General features: G+C 42.2%; 1 protein-coding gene across 3 annotated transcripts in view; it reads right to left on the bottom strand.

The window, feature by feature from the left end:
* Positions 1-584: 584 nt before the first annotated feature.
* PAG1 (phosphoprotein membrane anchor with glycosphingolipid microdomains 1) overlaps positions 585-22,223 on the bottom strand; it is a 143,043-nt gene continuing 121,404 nt past the window's right edge. For 2 of the 3 annotated variants that reach the window (XM_022555032.3, XM_030763749.2), the window contains 4 exons: positions 21,268-21,364; positions 17,683-18,287; positions 13,614-13,673; positions 585-9,015 (listed from right to left, as the gene is read on the bottom strand). In XM_022555032.3, the coding sequence (XP_022410740.2) occupies positions 8,644-9,015; positions 13,614-13,673; positions 17,683-18,287; positions 21,268-21,364 (1,134 nt within the window). In that variant the 3' untranslated portion in view covers positions 585-8,643. The remainder of the gene's footprint in view (positions 9,016-13,613; positions 13,674-17,682; positions 18,288-21,267; positions 21,365-22,223) is intronic. The other variant, XR_016388546.1, reaches the window with a different exon arrangement.

The following is a 22,223-nucleotide window of genomic DNA, read 5'->3' as shown; positions in this document are numbered from 1 at the left end:
ACCAAAGCCATTTGCTCTGAGACCTCCTGCTGGGTTACACCCCTTTCTGCCCTCAAGCAGGTGGGCTCTCCTCATGGCCTGGGGCATTATTTGCTCTCAGCTTGCATTTCTTCACAGGAATGGCTGGCTCTGTGGGTAGATGTCACCAACATTTTCCCAGGCTTGTGAAAAGGGTCTGTTAGCATTTACAGAGCATTTAGCATCTTCCAGTGCCATGCTCAGTCCCTCATTGGGGATGACCAAGACGACCTTGCTAGTAGGTTCTATACTACGATCCCTCACTTCTTAGGTGAAAACAGGGGTACAGAGAGGTCTCACAGCTTCCTCAAAGTCACCACAGGGCTGGGACTCAAACTCAGGTCCTTTTCTGCAGAGTCTGTGACTCTAATCACTCCACTGCACAGCCTGCTCATCAGGCACGACCTCCTTCCTGCCAGGTGGTGAGTTGGTTGGTAAAACCCTCAAACCCTGGTGATGCCCTAAGGGCATGTAAATGAGCCATTCTTGATCTTCCCAAATAGTAAATGAATGTTAACAAGCTTTTATGTAAAACTGAACTTTATTGCAATTAAAAAAGAACAAAGACAAGTTGATAAGTGCCTTTAATTACAATGCACCTGCTATTTACATGTAATTATACTTTTATATACAGCTTGAGTAAGGTTCATTACATGTAAACTATAAGATAGGACAAGTTGAACTCCAGCCTTTTGGGAACATACAGCGTAGAAATACTATGGGCAAAAATACACAGAAAACAAATATCCATTTCAGTTCCTTAGGTACCATTACTGGATAAATGATCAAGATCTGGCCACAGAAGAGAATTGTAAATATGCATCAAGTTGAAACTTATTCTTAACATGACTAACAGTATTGCTATTAGTTAAACCTTAAACATAATTAATAATTGGATCATTAAAAATAACACAATTTCAACTTATATAGCACCTTTCTTACAGAATTCAAAGCATTTGTATTTATATTATCTCATTTGCCCCCATAACATCCCTATGAGGTAGGCAATGGTTGGTATCATTATCCCCATTTTGTATATGGAGAAACTGAGGTACGGAGTAGTTAATCATTTGCTCAAGGTCACACAGTAAAGTCAGTGCTGGAACGGGGACCACAGAGCCATGAGTTGATCTCCAAAACCAATGCTTCTCTTTAAACTAAACTGTCCCCTCTGAGAATTTAATTCAATACTTTTCATTTTTCCAAGACATAAAAACGTGCATTTTTTTCTCCCATAAAAATTGTTGAAATACTATAGGCAAGAAACAAACACTCTGGGGCAGAGGTTAGACTGATACTATGTTCTTCTAGAAAGAGTTTATGGAAGTCTCTTGTTGGTTTTGGTTTTTCATTACTAGGAGTTTCTTTCCCCAGTTTTTAAAAAAGTTAGAATGAAATATATTTGAAAGAATGCACCTAGTTACCTACAAATTATAGCTTTGGTAGCCATATTCTGCCATGCACAAACCAGGTTTATTCCTGAGTTTACAAAGAAAAAAATACCTAAACAATAATTTAAGTCTTTGAGATATTCTTTCTCAATCATATATACATTTACGGTGTGCTTCTCAAGAGACTCAGAGTGGTAGGCAGGGCATTGGAATAAAATATTTTCCAGAGTCACACACACAGGGGCAGGAAGTCTTTCCCACATCACTTAGTTCAAATTTTACTTCTAATTCCTGCCCTACCCACCCCCTGAGAATCAAATATGTAGTTGGTACTCAGAAAAAAAATAAAGAAAAAATTTTAAAAAGGGTCAAAAATCTGAGGCATACAGGACTCTTTCAAACGCCTGTTGACGTGGATGTAAAATTCAACTTTCCCAACACGTTCCGCGAGCTTCTCCCTGAGAGCAAAGCACTGCTGATGGTGCCACCAAATCTCCAGGACATCAGGAGGCAGCCGCGGAGTAGCCCACAGGAGTTAAGTTTCGAGCACGGCTCCAGGAAAAACAGAGAAGCTTATATTTAAAAAGATGAATGCGAAAAAAGCAAGCACACTTACTGGATGGGTCATGATCATCATGTCAGGTTCATCTATGGGTCTGACATTAAAAATACATAAAAACTTGTCAAAGGAATGTTCAAAGACCGACTCAGGCCTTTGGTTCTAGTCTCTTTGCCTAGGGAAAGGCACTGCTGTCTGTCAGGGAAGCCTTTACTACCTAAATGAGGAGCTAAAATTACATTTCTTTTTCTCCTTAAGCTTAAAAAAGGAAAAGGAAAGAGTTTGTTTACACTCATTGTTTCCCACTTGTTGAGTTAAAAAAACAAACAAAACAAAATAAAACCAGACGTTGCAACAAGTCGGTTCTGAAATGCAGGCTCCAGGGGACGAGACTGGTCTCTCTGTTTTAGCCTTAACTGTCCTGTGAAGGGTGCCTAACTGATATACTAGATAGGCTTTTAAGAATTAAATGTATAATGAGAATGAACATATCTGTTCTGTTAATTTGGAAAAAAATATTACACTCTAGATACCCATTCAAATAAGCTATGATGAGAGTGAAGGTTAAAAGAATCAAAACTAAACACATTCTGGATCCTCAGGTGTGCAGAACGTGAGACCCTCAGCCACTGGATCACCTAACATCACCAAACAGCAGGGATTTTGCCTATAAATGGCCAAGTTATGTTCAACATCTGGTAACTCCAGAGTCAGATGCTTGAACGTTCTCATTTCCTTGAGACCTGGAGAGGAGCTCAAACTAGTTATAACTCACATAACTCATAAGCACTGTTTCTCAGGGGATGGGGTGCAATAGCTACGTGGCTAAGAAATGTTACACATAATTTACTCTAGAAGTGATTAATTCTTACAGAAAAGAGTTTTTTGGGTTTTTTTTTCCCTCTCAAAATAATCAGTGCCCTTCTACTTTATGGGCAGCTATTGGTCTGCTGTTCCAGGGATTTCCCTCCAATCTCAATACCTTGTAGGGGACCTGTGAGCTTACCTGGTTAGAGCACAGTGCTCATTTTTCTGCATTTGTGAGTCTGAGTCCTCAACAGAATTTTTAAAAAGTTCTTCTCCATGGATCCTCAGTGCCAACCATTCTCACGAAAGATGTGGGCAAGAGTGTACATGGTTTAGCAAAGTTCATGGCAAATAACACCCGGCATCTGCTTCCCCAGGGGGATCTATGCCTTATCGAGATAGCCCACACGTGAGCTGGGCAGAGCTGTCTTCGTGCCAGGAGGTGCTGGGGAACGGTTTCCATGCTGCCAGGCCGCGTCTGTGATACTGAAGATTGCAATCGGTATTAGAAAAGAGGGAATGGAATGGACTGGGAGTAGCAGACACAGAGGGGCCGGGGTGGTGCTATGCAAGGTGACAGAAGGTTTAAACGCTCGCAATATTGAAAACAACTTTCCCACTCTTCTGTGAATTGGACAATTTGACCATTACACAGACCTTTTTGAGACAATGAGTCACAATGATGCTAACTGTCATGAATTACTTTTGAGTAACAGGAGTACTCTGAAAATGACTGGGACCACCTAACAGATAATATGTCACTTTTTTTGGAAACTATTTTTATGAGGAAAAAAATGCACGCACAGTGAAATGTAAATTCCTATTTGTTTAGTTATATTTCAAACTCCCCCTGAAAACATGAAGCGTGTTAATACAATGCAATATTTAAGAGGTAATGACATTAAACTATTTTACTGTTGCCAATTTAATATACAGAAGTCTGAGGAATGACAATTACCAACCTTTACAATCCATTACACAAGGTGATCTGAGACAGAGCACAATACATTTTTAAAAAACACCCATAGTATATAAGTGGAGAGCAAAGAAAAGTCAAATCTAACTGCATTAAGATAAATGATTACCAAATTGAATGCTTTTTAAAAAATTGCCTTTTTTAAGTAAAAATTGTATTTCTCATTTCATCTGGCATTAAGAAAAATCTGAACTACTATTTCCTAGTTAAATAAAAGAAGAACCTGGAAAAACAATGAAATACTTTATAAATATCAGAGACTGGATGTAAATACAACTTTAAAATGAGCAGTAGGAAAAAAAAAACCCTTTATGAATGTTTGTTCTCTTCCGGACCATGATTTTATTTAATTTACTATGGTGATTCCAGATGAAGACTCTAATTTAACACAGTTTCTGGATTGATCTCTTCTAGTCAAACACTTTCTAAGTGTATACAACTCATCTAATGATACTGTCAGGAATAATGTATTTAAGAAAAGGTACAACACAGAGCAAGAAAATACTACTACAGGACAAGAAATTTAGACTTCACTGCAAATAAAGCCATATTTGATATTATAGACACATGTTCCTACTTTCACATCAGTCACTTATTAACACTAAACATTACACTTTAACTTTTCCCAGTTACACAGTACAATAAGCCTGCCAAGATTTCCAGGAAATAACCATGGGTACCTACTGTGCTTCCCGCAGCCAAAGCTAAGCTAGCTGGGTACCAGAAATCAACACTTTCAGAAGAATGGCATCACTAGAACACGTGGACTCATGGCAACTATTACAAGGAGCATTTACAAAATCCTAAGTCAGTCTTGAACTGAGGCTCTGGGATTCTAGCCATGTTACATCACCATCTCAGAGTGGCTCTTCTGCACAGCATCCTCCACCACTGCCTGTTGATTCTGTGCTAAAATCTCATGGTTTTTGAAGACAGGGAAATAAAATGCCCTCATGTAATAACGGGTCCCTGCTTCTGCCCCCCGGTGGGCAGGTTACCTGGCCATGGCGCCATCCTGGCTCACGGGGCTCTTGTTGCCTTTGGCCAAATCTGTCTTCAAATGCCTGTCTGAAGAGGACACCTATTTTCATTCCCTTTTGTCAGGTTGAATATGTAGGGAGTTGCATGAATAAAACTATTTAAACGTACCACTGTTTTTCAGCTAAGAGAATGATGGACCTAGTTTAAAATCTGAATTCATTAACTAGAAAAATTCAATGAGGGCAACTTAAGATGGTTTTCCTGTAATTACAAATGAAAATGATTGGAGAACTGTTTCTTCTATTCTGCTTTTATGACAATAGTCATTACACTAGTAGGATAAACACTCAAAATAAATGACAGGATGTATCCTAATTAATTAAGCACCAGAGCAACTTTATATATATACGTGTGTATATATGGATGTGTGTGTGTATCATATTTATACAACATATATATATATATATTTTTTATATAGTTACTGGTAAAAGTAAGTAAATGCTCTAATTCGAAAAATGAAAATCAAATATGAGAAACAGATCTAGTGACATGCTGAGGTTAAATTTCAGCTCTTTGTGTTTACTTATTGTTAATTTAGCACTCAATTAGAATTAACTCTTGGATTTTAAGGGCAGAGAAATGAGTAATTAGCCTTTTTCCCACGAAGAGTGGTACCCTCAAAAGCTTTAATAGCCCTAATGATGTAATTTAATGCAGGGCAAGAAAAAAAAATTTGTGGCAAACATATTTGCAAAAATTACTTTCTTCTAGAATTTAAAATTTCCTCAAACATTTCATATAAAACAGGTTACACTTCCCTGCTGACAATATTTGAGAAACAGTAAAAGCAGGACAAAAATTTCTTCAAAACTTTCAAAATATCTGAATAAAAACAAAGATCCTACTTTTAGGCAAGATAGGTTTATAATTCTGATTTATAAGACAAAAAAAAATTCCTAAACGTATTTTTATCTTTTTGTATAAATTTCACCTACCTAGGTTATTATAGTTGAATGCATACATAATATGGGTGTCAACATTTTAAAGATATAGTAAACTCTTTTTTTTTTATAATATCCTTTCATATATTTAAACTATGTAGCATTTAATTCAGGATGAAATGTTTTTTAAAAGAAGCCATAGGCTTCCAACTCAAAGATTCTAGCACAAACTTTCAACAAATAAAGTAAAAAGTGATGAAGTTTATGAAATACTGTACTTTAGGGTCCAAACAGTGATGCTACATCAATAAATATACTTCAGTAAGTTACCCAGTGCTCTAAAGAGCAGAGCCATCTCCTGAAGTTTATTCTGCTTCTCCCTCCCCCCCCGCCCCGACACTCACGGACTGTGCTATCACTTATTCTTTTAGGATTTGTTCTGGAGGGCCTTAGAGCTCCTTTCAATACTTTACATCACAACTTATTCTTAGCACAGGTTTTCAAGTCAAGAGAGATATTTCATTGCATACTTTATGGCCATAAGGCATAGCCTTGGTTTTGAAACTTCTGGGGGAACTCTGAAAATGAAATTTCAGGATGATATGACTATTTATAAAGAGCTTCTCTACCTAGAAATGGTTTTACCCTTTAGAGATCACACCCTGGCAATAAGTAAGACATCATGAATTACAACTTTTGAGCAGTCAGGGGCTCATAAGGGACAAGCCTGCAGCATGCACAATGCTAGGTGTGCAGTGTGACATGGCTGTCACCAGGTACAATGCAACCCCACAGAGTCAAGATTGTCGGGTCAAACTCATTCACACTAAGCCATGAGACTCACTGGGCGAACCAGTGCTTACAAAGGATGTGAATTCAGAGAGCATGGGGCCTTGCACCTTCCTGATAAACTTCTCCCTAATCCAAGGTTATTCCGCCATGATCTTTTGATCAATGATGATTGTGCTTATACACATGAAGTCTTCATGGGAGAGACCAGGCTCACTGAAAAATAACGACAACCAACCAATTTACCCCAACCGAGCTACTTTACAATTTCAGAAACATATTACAGAGCAGTCACAAAATCACGCCATGAATGCAAGGAATGGAAAAAAACATGCCCGGGAGCTGGTCCCTACAATTTTCAAGATGCTTCATCCTCCCAATTGCATTCTTTATCATAATGAGCGAAAACAGCAAGATTATTCAATCTGAAAAGTCACAGATGTCACAGCAGTACAGAATAATTGCCTCTTTTTATTTTTCTTTAGCAGTGCAGGAAAAGCTCCTTTTCTGTAGCCCACACTGCATAATAGCACTTCAACCAGGTTCATTTTAAAATGAAAAGTGAACAAGCTTCCCAATGTTGGCCTTATAAAATCTAGAGAGATGATTAAATTCAAACCAGGCTGAGCTCTCAATCTGAGTTATTTCAGCAACTGATTTTTGTAAAATGAAGGGGAAAAAAAAAGTCCCAATAGGCAATTTACATTTGCAAGCACCAGGCTGCAGAATTCATCACCTTTTTCTTAAAAAAGTAGCTAAAACTTAATGAAATTATAATACCTTCTCGAGGTTAATTGTTCACAGTCATCCCTAGTCATATCTTGTTCCTCCTTCCATTTTTAGCATGTCAAATATTTCAGTACTTCCCACCACAAACCATTGAAAATGATCATTTATGTTTATTCCACTTATTTCTCCAGTGAGCCGGATGATTTGACCAGGAGCTCCAAGTACCACTTGAAAAGTCAAGTCTTTAAAAACCTTCAGTGTTTTCAACACTTGGTTAGAAAAAAGGTAACAACTACTCCTAATTATCCGGCTTATGTGCTTTATGGTGTCTTTTCAAAATGAGAATACAAATCATTGTACATCAAATCAAAATAGTTAATATACATTTTATCTGGCACTTTCTAGAAATTAGGCATTAAACATAAAATACCTTATAAATTTATATAACAAAAATAAATGTCTATATTTTAATCTCAGATAGATTACCTTAGGGGAGCAGTTCATGTATGAAATCCCGCACGGCTGGTGTGGCAGCGGGGGTCATCAGAAATACACATTCAAGTTCACAGCCCTTGGGAAATGGAAGCCGTGGCTGCCATCCAAACATGTGGTCTGTGTCCCAACATAGAGATTAAGGCTCTCTGTTTTGGAGGAATGAGCTCTGGGCCAAAAGAAGTATGGAAGTACCACGATATTCATTGAAGGCTCTGAAGAGTTTCAAATACTGGGGAAAAAACCATTTTGACTATAAAAATAAAATAAAGCATCTAACAATGACTTCAAGTACTTTGGGAGAGGCTGCTGACATGGACTGCCCGAATCAGAAGGAATGAAGAGCTAAGAAGCTCAAGGGGCATCTCCAATCCTATCCACTGGCCGGTCCCGGTTCCCAGGGGCAGCTGCTTGAAGAGGACTGGGGAGCGGTAGGGAAGCAGCAACCACAATTTCTTACCATCGAAAAACACCCACATTGAAGGCAAAGGCCAGGCTGGTGGGAGAATATCCTTGGAATGAACCATTATAAATCAGAAGATTTCAAGGGGAAAAAAGCCGTTCATTTTACCGTTAGTAGCAGGCAGCAGAAAGGGGAGAAAGGGAGAGAAACCCGGCCCCTGGGAGTGGCAGTGTTTCAGGCAGGTGAGCGGTGGTTTCGGATGAGTGCTTTTCTTCCTTACTATGTGGCTTTCTTCACAAAGAGGGTGAGACCACCGACAGCTGGGATCCTTCCAGAGGGTGTGGGTATATGAGGGAGGTGTGCTTGGGTGTGCCCGTGCCCTGGCAGTAGGGTGTGTACCTCACTGTTCTCCAAACTGAGAAGCGGTTTCGGCATCTCCAGTCATCTTCCTTTTCCGAAAGCAGCATATGCAGTGTGGCTGACACTGCTTCTTGTGTTCTGCAACAGCACTGGCCCTGCCGGCTGGTCCTACGCTAGCTGGGTTGTCTTCCGGGCTGCTAGAGCCTGGTGATGTCTCGGCATTGCTGCAGGTCCCCGATGCTCTCGTAGTCATTCTCCTTTGGGAAAAGGCCGTGGTGGCTGTGGGTCTCCGGGGCAGCCTTCTCTTCCTCTCTGTTTAGAGTCTGTATTGCTTCGTAATCTGGTTCGGGATCCTCGCCGCTGGGCCTCCCTGCTGCTGCAAGAGTGCTGACGCTGTTGGGAATTTTCTCCACGTCTTTAAGAGTAGCATAGAGATCGTTACAGGAAGAGGGCGACCTCGGAGCGGCTCCTTGGACGGAGGTATAGGTGGACTCTGGTGCTTTAAGTGACTGTCCTGATTTGTTCCCTGGCTGTCCTTTTTTATGCACTGATGAATACATTGCCGAGATCTAGAAAACAAAGGGTGAAGTGAATAAACAAGCTTCAAGCTTGATTTCTCCCTCCCCCTTTTTAGTGATAAGCTAGATTTTTAGGACTATGTGTGTGTGTGTGTGTGTGTGTGTGTCCCTTTGTGTCCCTTTAAGACTTTATTGAGATATTACCGACACACAACACATATAAGTTTAGGGTGCGCAAGAGGATGATTTGACACACATGTTGTGACATGATTACCACGACAAGGTTAGTTAACAACTCCATTACCGTAATTGCCATTTTTTTTGGTGTGTAGTGATAACATTTAAGTGCTATTCTCTTAACAACTTTCAAGTATATAATACAGTATTGTTAATTCTAGTTGCCATGCTGTACATTATATTCCCAGAACTTATTACAGATGGAAGTCTGACCCTTTGACTAACATCTCCCCATTTCCCCCAGTCCCCAGCCTGTGGCAACCACCATTCTACTCTATGTCTATGAGTCTGGCCTTTTTAGATTCCACATATATGTGAGAACATACAGTATTTGTCTTTCTCTGTCTGACTTATTTGACTTAGCATAACGCCCTCCGAGTCCATCTATGTTGATACAAATGGCAGGATTTTCTTCTTCTTTACGGCTGAATACTATTCCATTACGTACGTACGTACGTGTGTGTGTGTGTATAAAATTACATTTTCTTTATCCATTCATCCATTGACGGACACGTGGGTTGCTTCCATGACTTGGCTATCGTGAATAATGCTGCAATGAACATGGGTGTACAGGTATCTCTTCAAGACAGTGGTTTCACTTCCTTTGACTATATACCCAGAAATGGGTTCTTCATTATCTGTACTAATCCTGGAGTACGTAACTCCAGGACAATTACGTGTGTCATCTACAACTTTGTAAGTAGCATAATTCTATGAAAACCAGGTCCTCTCTGGGTCTCATCAGGGGTTTGAGGAGAGCAGGTGGGGTGGGCAGCTCAAGACCCCCAGGACCTGACTACAGATCAGGTTTTATTTGGTTTCTTTATCAGAATGATATTTCACCTGCAAAAAGGTTTGACTGCTTTACAAAAAAGGGTAAAAAAAAAAAGCATTAGACCAGTGATTCTCAAAAGGGTGCGATTCAAACCAGCAGCAGCAGGATCTGGACAGTTATTGGAAAGGCAAACTCTGGGGCACCACCCCAGAACCACTGAGTCACAAACTCTGGTCGGGGGCGGTCCCAGATGGACTGATTCTGATGTCCACTAAAGCGTGAGGACCACTGAACTAGACTGTTTGATCCACTCTTCCTGCACCACAGAGATCTGAAGAGTAGCTCCTGGATTCTGGTTGGTCATATACCTATATCTGTCAGAGTATCATTTTCCACTTTTTTTTTTTTACTTCACGGCATACTATTGGTTAAATATACATTTACAGACGGGGCTACATTTTCTTCAGTGGGAAAACTCATTCTTATTTGAAACCAGCCAACTCAGGAATAAAACTAGGAGACAATCAACTTATGGGATGCTCTTTCCTATGGGAAGAGCAGCCTATTTTCCAAGCACACCTACTCAGTCTCACTAATGTACCTCATGTAGCCACACATATCAGGAGAGATTTCATTTTCTTTGATAGAAAAATGGATGATAGAGTAAATGGACTGATGAGGAGATTTGGGAGGTGTTGTTTTATTGTTAGAAATCATGTTTGGAAATAGGTAAGAATATCCTTCATTACCTGTATTTATCTTTGCCACAGCGATTGATTTATTCAAACACCCAGGAAATAAATGAACATACTTCCTGACAGATGCTTGGCTTTGCAAGTACAGGGAGAGATGTCCTGTTCTCACACATCTCACATACTGTGCAGGAAGCTTCCAGCTGGCCTCCAAAGCTTCTTAAGACACGCCTGCCGCATGTTAACTGGTCATTTGCATGAGGACTTTTCACTACAGGCTGGTGGCTCAGATTTGCCAGGCCTTGACAAGCCAAAGGTTTTGAGTCAGAGAAATAATCTTTGGGAAACTCTTGCCCTGTTGATCTGACCATTTTCAGGACTGTTGAATTAACATTCTCACCTTAGAGATTTTAGTGAAAATACTACTCTCAAAATGAAGAATTAGAATTTCTTTCCATTTAGAAAGAATTAAAAAAAAAATCCTCTGCTTTTCATAGGGAGGTGCAAACATATGGAACTTTTTATTTATAAGGCGGTCCAAGCCAAAAATGTGGACAGATTATAAAGGGGTAAGTCATGGATGACAGTGATGAAGGGAACCAGCATCCTAGATATTTATTCCTCACCTTCAGGGGTAACATCAGGAGGACAAACACACCTTTACCTGTGAGAGTAATGAGAGTTGACCCCTCACCACCATTTCTGTTTCTCTTCCCTACTTTCTTCCCCATGGTCCCTGCCATTAATGCCCCCGACTCTTTGTAAGTACTTGGGTCTTCTTGGGCCTTATAGTCTTTTTTTTTTTTTTTTTTTTGATTATAGGCTCTTTCATTAACTTACAACTTAATATTATCTCTGAGCATGAACCAAATGTGCGGAGGTTGTCATTTGAAATTTGAACTCTTATCAACGTTTCTCAAGTCTTCTAATATTCCTTTTGAATATTTGTCTCCTATGACTACTATTTTTATTTTGTATATAAATAAAAGGTTTCTCTTCAAGCCCCCTTGCTATTTAGCTTTGCAATTTTTCTCTTTAAAATCTTTCATCATTATTATTCGGTCTGTAAATTGTTATTATGTTCTCATAAATTACTCCATTTTCCCCATTTCTCTCCTTTTTATATTCAACCCTTCCCCCATCATTCTGTTAAATTGGGATAATAGTACTTAAAATTCAGGTCTCAGTTTCAGTCTGGACTGTCTAACATTATATTACATGAATATAAAAATAAATGGTTTCCATATTTATTTTTTCTAAATCTTCTTCCTAAAATGAATATACAGGAATCACGGTTCCTTATTCTATGTTAAACATTCATCAGTATAACCACGTCCTATTTTCAAAAACCACAAACAAATGTAAGATAAGAAGAAAAGTAACTTAAAATTTTACTGCCTCAATTTATTTTAAAGGATTAGTTTCCAGATCTTTTATATTCTATTTTCTTTCCCCCCTTGTTTTTTTGGCCGCACGGCTTGTGGGATCTTAGTTCCCTGGTCAGGGATTGAACCTGCACCTTCGGCAGTGAAAGCACAGAGTCCTAACCACTGGACCACCAGGGAATTCCCATATTTCTTATACCAAATGGGATGGCTCCGGGACAGTGAAAAACGCTGGTGGAGGCAAAGGAGCTGCCACAGGCCCTAGTAGGAGGGTCCTGCCTTAGTCTCATGAGGGGAGGAGGGCCCAGTGGAGATGGAGAGGGGTTGGGGGGGTGCATGAAAGTTACTTTGGAGGTGGAACTGAAGGGACTTGTTCCTGACTGCATCTGAGGACAGTGAGGAAAATGGGGGTGTTAAGGATAACCCCAGGGTTTTGGCTTGTGCAACCAGGTAGATAGATGGCAGGTCCCTTCCATGGAGCAGGAAACATGGAGGGGGTTGGGCAACATCACCTAAGGAAAGCACTTCTGCTCCTTCAACTTTCAATGTGGGATTGTAATCTAGCTTCATATTTTAACACTCAGAGTCCTATATGGGAGGTGACGTACCAGCATATGTACATTACTTTTGTACATGTACAAAATTTACTAAGCTAGGCATTCCAGAAAGAGGCTATATGTAGCTAGATAAATTAAGGTGTTCAGCTCTGAGTCTAGCTTGACATAATAATACAATAAATAGTGGCTTTTACAATTTTAATGCTCACTGAAAGTTTAACCAGTGAATCTTCAGCCCTGGTGCTTGGGAGAATATATCATCCTTTCTTGCTGGTGGCCATGTCTGACTCTACTTCCAAGCTGGACGTGTACTTCCTGAAGTTCCCTGCTCTCAGCCTCGCAAATTCCTAAGCCCTTCTCCCTCTGTCTCCCAGCCTGGAGCAAATTCTCTACACCCACCTGCTCCAATTTCCTGTATTTTCCAACCCACTATTAACTTCCTTCTAAAGGGGACTTTCTGACTGATTAAAGCTCCCACACTTATCATTTCTCTCTTCTCATTCCTCTTTTCTCCCCTCCCCTTTCTATTCTTCTCTGCTCCTTCTTCCCTACTGAGTTTTCTTTACTTAGCTGACCTGTTCATCTTGTCCTCTTTCTTGTCTTACCATCTGCCATTCACTCTCTCTGAGCCATTATAAAGCCAACATCCACAAACCCTGATCTCCAACCATATGCTTAAGAGTGTACTTTAGCTTTCTCAGATGAAGGGTAACATGACAGTGCATTTACTCAAGGAAGGAGGTGCTATTCTCTATTACATGAGCTTTCTGGTTATTTAAAAACTAACAGGGCTTCCCTGGTGGCGCAGTGGTTGAGAGTCCGCCTGCCGATGCAGGGGACACGGGTTTGTGCCCCGGTCCGGGAGGATCCCACATGCCGCGGAGCGGCTGGGCCCGTGAGCCACGGCCGCTGAGCCTGCGCTCCGCAACGGGAGAGGCCACAACAGTGAGAGGCCCGCGTACCGCAGAAAATAATAATAATAATAAAAACTAACAAAACTCACCTCTTCTTCTGTGAGAGTTGGGTCTTCTTCCCGGGACTTGTATGACAACGAACTAAATCTCTGTTAGAAGAAACATAAACCAAGAGAAAGGAGTTTGAAGTCAATAATCGAACCTTTCTCGTGCATATGCTTTGATCCATCTATCTACAAAAATGTTTTCAAATGCTATCTGGAGAAGAAATTATTTTCTACAAAGAAATTATATAAAGCACCTGAGGAATAAACACGTAAAAAGTATGTTTTTGCATACCCAGTAGTATTACACTTAGAGAAACTTTTTCTGATTGTTTATTTGAATCTGTAGGTACAAATAAAACGAACAGTTACGTAGACTACTGTTTCAATTCCTAATTGTCACTGAAGGATTGATCATCAATGAGAGATGGAAAGACTGATGAAGAAAAAAACATGGTTTCTTTATCAAGTGCCGGAATTTTATATTTCTACAGCTTGCCTGAGCCATCAGGAAGATTCTTAAGTCATCTGGAAACTTTTCACAGCTAGTGGAGAACTCAGCTCACATTTTGTCACTTGCTACCTGCCTCATTTCTCAATGATTTTGGTTCCTGCTTCACTGATTCTGTCTCTAACGCATCTCCTGCCTGAATTCTTGCTGACTGCAACAAACAGGGATCCTTCCAAACCTGCCCCAGCTCCCTGACCTCCCTGCCCCGACCCTGTCCTCCCGCCAACCTCACTGCTCACCCTCCCAGCTACACTTCGGACTTACCCTAAACAGACACCCCACCATCCCATCTCCTTGCAGCCCCCCTGCAGACCAGCACTCCTCGATCAAGCTCACTCCTCCCATAACCCAGTTCCTACAATCCTGCAAAATGTTTTTGTGTGTGTCGCTTCTCCTTGGCGTCCTTCCTTTCTGCCCTGTCAAACTCCACTGCCATACTTTAAATACTCCACTCCCTTCTTGGTCACTGGTGAACTCATCCCTCGAGTGAGTCCTTAATGCTGCTCTGAATCCTTCTATCACCTGGTCCCTGGTCTCCTAGCTCCCTACTTCACGTCTTCCCCTCTCTTCCCAAACTCCCAACACCTCTTCACCCATCCTCATGCTTAGCTGAGGACCTTGAGAAAACCGAAGGAAACAAGAGAAATTTCTATAAACTTTTACCTCCCCCACCTGCCCCCAGTCTCTGCATTCATGTACCTTCCTTCCTGTCAGTTGCCACAGATGAACTTTCCATGCTTCTCCTTAACGATCCTTTCCTCCTGTGCACTAGATTCTGACCCCTCACACTCACTCGTGGATATAAGCTCCAGCATCTCTCCCATTTCGTCTACATCATCAGCTTTCCCCTCTCTGTGGAGTCATCCCCATTCATGTAAAAACAGGCTATTTATTCTAAAAACAAAACCAATCCACCCTTCTTCCAGTTCCATTACTCCTTCCTTTATAGTAAAACCTCTTAAGAGAGCTCTCCGAAAAAGTCACTCAAATAATTTGTCTCTTCCTATTCTCTCTCTAAACCCATTTCAGTCCAGTTTCTGCCTCTTCACTTCAGTGAAACTGCTCTTGTCAAGGACACTGAAGTCCACGTGTAACTACCTCTCCTGACCCACCTGCTGCATCTGATGCAGGGGTCACTCCTTCCTCCCTGAAAGTTTGCCCTTGGCTTCTAGGACACTGTACTTTCCTGTTTTTTCTCTCCTGTTTTGCTCTCTTCTGCTGGCTCCTTTTCTTTCCTGGACCTGTGTCCTTGGAACTCTTCTAGTTCCCGTTCACACGTACTCATGCAGTGATCTCATCTGATGTCAGCTTTGAAAACAAATCTCTGCTGCTGACTTCTAAATGTACAAACCCAGCCCAGGCCCTTCCTCGTAAACCTGCTCCCCCATCCAGCTGTTCTCCGACATCTCTACTTGGATGACCAATATCTATCTCAAAGCAATAGGTCCAGCCCGGAACACCCAAGTTGCCTCCCAAGTCTGCTCTGCCTACAAGTCCTTTCTACTTCAGTTAATGGCAATTCCATCCTTCCAATGGCTCAGGCCAAACCCCGGACTCATTGCTTCCTCTTTCTTTCATCCACATCTGGTCTATCAACAAATCTCCTGGCTCTAGTTTAGTGTCTCCCGTTACTCCTGCCCTGATCCGAGCCACCTTGTCTCTCGTCTTGCTTATGAGAATGGCTACCCAACTGGTCTCCTTGCTTCCATTCTTCATAGGTGAATTTCAGCTCCATCAGAGCGATCCTTTCCTAACCCAGATTAAGCCATTCTTCTGCTCAAGGCTTTCGAGTGACCCCATTTTATTCAGATAATAAGCCGAGGCCATACAGGGTTGGGGCCCTGCTTACCTTTCTTCCTACTTCTCTTAGCGTTGCTCTCCCCTCTCCAGCCACGCCCACCCCTTCCTCTTTCCTGGAGAGGCCGGGCCTGCTCTGGCCTCAGGACCTTCACACTGGCCATTCCCTCTGCTTCATTTGCTCTGCCCCCCAAAATGTGTACCAACTCACTCTCTCACCTCCTTTAACATTTTGTTCAAATGCCCCTTCACAGCCAGGCGTACCCTGACCACTTTATTCACAATTGTACTCCCACCCAACTTCCCCAAACCCCCGGATTCTGTTCTAATTTTCTCCTTTAAACTTTAAAGCCTTCTAAGATACCACATACTTTACTTGCATACGTATTTATGTCTCTATCTCCTTACTTAAATGTAAGCTCCATGGGGGTAGAGATTTTTGTTCATTTATATGTTTTGTTCTCTAGTGTATTCCCAGCACCTGTATCATGTGGCTTATAGTAGGTGCTCATTAAAATCTTTTTACAAATAAATGCGTGAATATTAAATATTTCAAGTTCTCCCAATCACTTAAAATTAGGATGGTTTATATGGAGATGATGGATTATTCACTCCTGTATTACTATAGAAAGGTAATCTGCTTCCCAGATGGATATTTCCAGTTTCTAATGTGACATCTGGAGAATTGCTTACTTAGCAGTGGTTAGACAGTCAACTCTCTTCTCTTTCAAATGCTTGTAAGTAAAGAAGGTTTAACTGCTTTAGGCAGCATAAATGTCACATTAGTTTTATTATCTTTAGTTATACAAAGGGCAAAAAAATTAGGCTGCATTTTTGCATTTTACAAATATATTCATAAATACTTTACTGAGGCTCTCAATGGCTCACTTTACGGGTAAAACGAAAAGCTGAAATGCATTCAGAGAACACTACACAGAATGACTCCTTGGTATAAGCTATATAACCCTAGCCGGGCCTCCCCTTTTGATCGTGAACGCCACAAGTTTTTCAAGGCTACTACTGACTGACTAGTCCCTACTTGGCCTTCCTACCAAAACTTGAGAAGAGAACCCTACTTTTTTCTCCGCAGAGAATGGAAATTAGATATCAGTTGCCTAAAGAAGGTAGGGCCTAGTTTAAATCCCAGGGACATGCTGACAGCTGGAGATGTGAATCCCAAGCTATGGTGGCTCAGACATCAGCTTATGAGACACCCACAGAGAAGGCTCGGGGATTGTTAGTACATTTTAGAGCTCTGTTGAACAGTTACACTTAAGAGCTACAGGTTATTATTTAGAAATTGTCACAAAATAAAATCTCTTACTTGATTCATATAAAAGTCTATACATAATCAGGTACGCTCAGTGGCACCTGTGAACTGGTCCCCTCTGCCTGTTCTTGTGCTCTGATTTCTGGGACCCGGGGAGCGGGGAGATCACCCCACTGCCTGGGGTGGTAACAAGTGGAAGAGGCTAAGTGGGTGGCAAAGAGTCTCGTCTTTCCAGTTCTTGGTCTTCACAATGAAGAAAATAATACTTGCCCCCATTAGACATGATGCAAAAACTGGAAGATATCCAAGAAAGGTGCCAAGAGAGAAATATTTTGTAAATATGAGCTTTCAGTATTTTATTACTTGGAGGGGGGAACAAAAAGTCAAACACAGCTTCCACTAAAACAGCTTCCACCATTCAATGCACGTGAAGGTGCTAGCATGTATTCCTTAGCACAACGTGCAAGCGAAAGCCCCAGGATCAGCTAGACGCCCAATTGTGACAAAAGCTCTGAAACCAATGTGCCGGAGCCCACCTTGTTGGTTTCACTGGTCCCCTCGGCGGCCCCTTCTTCTCCTGTTTTACTCTCTGCCTCTTCCTGAAGGTTTTCATTTTCATCCAGAAGTTTAATGGGGACAGGGGGTGGCGCCTCCTCTTCTGGATCCCGTGGATTTCCAAGAATACTCTCTGTATTAGCGCTTTGTCGACACTTTTTGTTTCTGTCCACGGAGGCATATTCGGCAAAGTCTGTTTTGCCACTGGCCTGGGGCCCCGGAAGCTCTTTCACAGTGGAAGTTGACTTCGACCTGCTGCTGTGGCCTCCAGCTGAGTGGGCGGCGGCCGTCACCTCCTTAATTTCTTTCACAGTTTCATACAAGCAGTCCTCCACCATATTTTCTTGTGAGGCACTGTCCTTGAGCACTTCATACGGCCCCTCCATCCCCAGACCCTGGTCCCCGTCCGCGCTTTCTCCATTGAGCATCGTGTCTACTTCGCTCTCAGGAGGAATTCTGGGCAACTCCCGGCTCTGATGACATTTTGGCTTCCCTGTGCTGTCCTGGGAGTCCAGCAGATCTGAAGCTGAGGTCTGGACTTCCTCGTAATGCTGCGTGCAGGTCATGGTGCTGTCTTCTGAAAGAACTAAAGCAGTGGGAGTATTAAAAGTGGAGAAAGACAATTTCTGACATAATTATTACAGTGAATCAGATGATGTCAAGTTAGGTGAAATCAAAGTGCTGGCTTTTTATTTGACTTGAGGCTGTAAATTACAGATGTTTTGACTGTTAGTGGATATTCTTATTTCAATCACAGTGTAAACTAAAGCCATCCATTACATCTTTCCAATACAGTATTTAATAAATTGTCTTGGCTATCAATTTGGGTCACAGTTATACAGTATTTGTTGTTACTCCTGATGGGCTCCTTGTAGGCAGTGTCCAAAGTGACCAAAGGATGAAAGTGACACTGCATAGGGCCAAACTGTGGGAGGCTGGGCTCCAAGGGGGCGGGGTATGTGTGGCAGCCACTCTCCTGGCCCTACTGGCCTCCTCTTGTGTGGAGGGAACACCTGGGAGCCATCCCCCTTCACAGGTCACTTTGTTTGAGAGACAATGGAAAAAATGGGGCAAAAATGTGCCCAAAGCAGTATCCCAAAGGGTCCGCCTACCCTGTGCCTTTTTAAAGCTCTTCCTTCCATCTTACTGGCTCCCGGTGCCGACATTTTTACCTCAAATTAGAAAATTCGTATTTGAAATTCTTAGATTGCTACAGAAATGTTACTGCGTGGAGCCATTCAGTCATCCCTTTATCAAATGTTTTTTGAGTGCCTCCTAGGTGCCAGCGATGGTTGAAGTGCTGGGGATACATCATTCATCAATGAGGTCCAATGAGTCCTGCCCTTTGGGTACTTACACCGCAGTGAGCCAGTTATTAAATTACTGTCTCTCCACTGTATGTTCTTTATATACTATATATTCTTTACAGATATATAAGTGTATGTATATAATATATATATTATATAAAGTAAATATATACTTAAACATGTATTTGTACTGGTATATTCATATATATTTACTTTATATAATATATATATTCCTTATATATAGTATATATTCTTTACATCTGTGTGTGGGTTTATAACTTAGTTTTTCTTTTTTGATGTTGGGGGTAGGAGTTTATTTATGTATTTATTTATTTTTGGCTGTGTTGGGTCTTCGTTTCTGTGCGAGGGCTTTCTCTAGTTGTGGCAAGCGGGGGCCACTCTTCATCGCAGTGCGGGGGCCTCTCACTATCGCGGCCTCTCTTGTTGCGGAGCACAGGCTCCAGACGCGCAGGCTCAGGAGTTGTGGCTCACGGACCTAGTTGCTCTGCGGCATGTGGGATCCTCCCAGACCAGGGCTCGAACCCATGTCCCCTGCATTGGCAGGCAGATTCTCAACCACTGCGCCACCAGGGAAGCCCTATAACTTACAGTTTTTAACCCGTTTTTATTGACTAGAGTGGGATTCTCTAAGACCCTGGAGTCCAGAATAGTGTCTAATGCATGGTTGACCCCACTATGTTTTTACATGAAAAACTAAATGAGTGAAAGAAGAAATAAAGTGCTCACCTCTTATCCTGAAAAAAAAAAAAAAAGATTACTTCTCTTTAGGAGGACTAGAAATAGTGTCCCTGAAGAGTATCTCGGGAAAATGATAATGGAACCCTCGTCGGAAGTTACCATCACTACCCACTGTGTACTAAATACTTGATCATCAAGGAGGGGGTGAACTTTTGCCCTCTGGAATTAGATGTCTGTGTCACGGTGGACAGAGAACAGGCACTGGAGTCTGAAGCCTCCGGTGTCAGTCCTGACTGTCCCCCAGTTTCCTTGTCTGTAACTGGAGGTAAGAGGAGGATTTGCTACCCCAGGTGAAAGCGCTCTGTAAACTGGGGAGTGGAAATGTAGCTGTGACTTTGGTGAGCGAGCACATCCTGGGCGTGAAACAGGCAGCATGCAGAGTGGTCCTAAGGGTGTACCCAGGAGTCAGATCGAGGGTTCAAATTACAGATCCTCAGAGCACTGACCATAACATCTTAGGCAAGTGATTAACCTCTCTGTGCCAGACAGAATAATGCCCACCCCCCACCCACCCCCCACTCAGGAACCCACGTCCTCTTCCCTGGATTCTGTGTGTTTCATTCCACGGCAAGGGAGGAATTAAGGATACTGATGAACTATTAGCTGATCTTGAGATGGGGAGGAAAACTGGGGCTTCCAGGTGGGCGCGGTGTAATTCTGAGGGTCCTTATCAGTGAAAGATGGAGGCAGGAGAGTCGGAGAGAGACTTGAAGATGGAGGGAAGTCCAGGACCAAGGAATGCAGGAGGCTTCTAGCAGCGGAAGCAGGCAAGGAACTAGATTCTTCCCTAGAGCCTTGGGGAAGGAGCGCAGCCCCGCTGATACTTTGATTTTAGCCCAGGGAGACCTGGTTCAGACTCTGACCTCCAGAGCTCCAAGTTAATAAACCTGTGTTCTTCTAAGGCACTAAGTTTGTGGTAATTTGTTGCAGCAGCAATGTTTCAGTTGCCTCATCTGTAAATTGTAAACACTAATAATCCCTACTCTACAGGGCAGTCATATTAGTCATGGTAATCTTATAGTTGCTAGCATAAACGGGTTAGCAAAAAAGAGTTAGTACAGGGCTTCCCTGGTGGCGCAGTGGTTGAGAGTCCGCCTGCCGATGCAGGGGACACGGGTTCATGCCCCGGTCCGGGAAGATCCCACATACCGCGGAGCGGCTGGGCCCGTGCGCCATGGCCGCTGAGCCTGCGCGTCCGGAGCCTGTGCTCCGCGACGGGAGAGGCCACAACGGTAAGAGGCCCGCGTACCGCAAAAAGAATAAAAAATAAAAAAAAATGAGTTAGTATACATACAAATCTTAGAACAATGGCACACAGAAGCCAATTCATAGATATTAACTTTTCATCCAAATGAGATTTTTTTGGCTAAAACTGGTAGTAATACAAAAGGTAAGCAAGAACAAACACATTTCCTAGTTTTTGAGCCACACTTTCTGAAACCCAGCCCTTTCTCAGGTGATGAGGCCTGCGTGGATAGCTGGTATTTCTGCAGAACTTACTGTCACCGTTGGTGAGTGCCCCATTCTGTTCGCTGCTGGCAGGCGCGTCTGTGGCCAGGCTGGTAACTGAACGGCTGAACATCTCCTTGTCGGAAGGCTGCAAAAACAAAGGCACCAAAAGGATCAGACTGCGTGGCAGAGGGGAATATCCATGGCTTTTTTATGGGGGGGGGTATTTTTAAAAATTAATTAATTCATTCATTAATTATTTTTGCCCAAACGCACAGCTTGTGGGATCTTAGTTCCCCAACCAGGGATTGAACCCTGGCCCTCGGCAGTGAGAGTGCAGAGTCCTAACCACTGGACCGCCAGGGAATTCCCTCCATGGTTTCTTCTAAAAATGAAAACAACAACAACAAAACCCAAATCCACTGCTTACATTTAAGTTAAGCGAAACGAAATAAAATCGAGTTCCTCAGTTGCACTAGTCACATTTCAAGGGCTCAGTGGCTACACGTGGACAGTGGTTACCCTATCAGTGCAGTTACAGAACACTTCCATCTTGGTGGAAGGTTCTATTGGACAGGGCCGTCCTGGGAATCTTCCGAGGCCGCCATCCACAGAGCTTCCCATCTGGTAATCACAAATAGGCTATGGTAGGTTGTGGGGTCTCAGGTCCCTTATCTCAAGGTGAGGGGGATCAGAAGCCCCAGGGCTGATCGGAATCAGCTCCAGCAGAGAGAGGCCTCATCCTTCTACCAGGGGTGCCGGAAACGTTACCCTTTTTAAGGGTGTGTCATGCCGAGGAAAACATCACCTTTGTCATCTGAAGGGAAGGGACTTAAATCTGATCAAAGATAATGTCACTGATGTCTGAGACTCATAAATCAGCCAAGTCTCTGCTTCAAGGTTCACCGAAACCATCATATGCTAAAAAGTAGGTATGCAAACCTTTCTTATTCTCACAAACAAATTCAGGACGCTTGGAGGGAAGAATGGCATTGATTGTTTTCTAC

This window comes from Delphinapterus leucas, chromosome 17 (genome assembly GCF_059928025.1).
Source record: "Delphinapterus leucas isolate spDelLeu-1000000601 "Yukka" chromosome 17, BTC_Dleu_Yukka2, whole genome shotgun sequence".
NCBI lineage: Eukaryota > Metazoa > Chordata > Mammalia > Artiodactyla > Monodontidae > Delphinapterus > Delphinapterus leucas.
The sequence above is the reverse complement of the archived record's forward strand: the minus strand, read 5'-3'. Positions and strand labels throughout refer to the sequence as shown.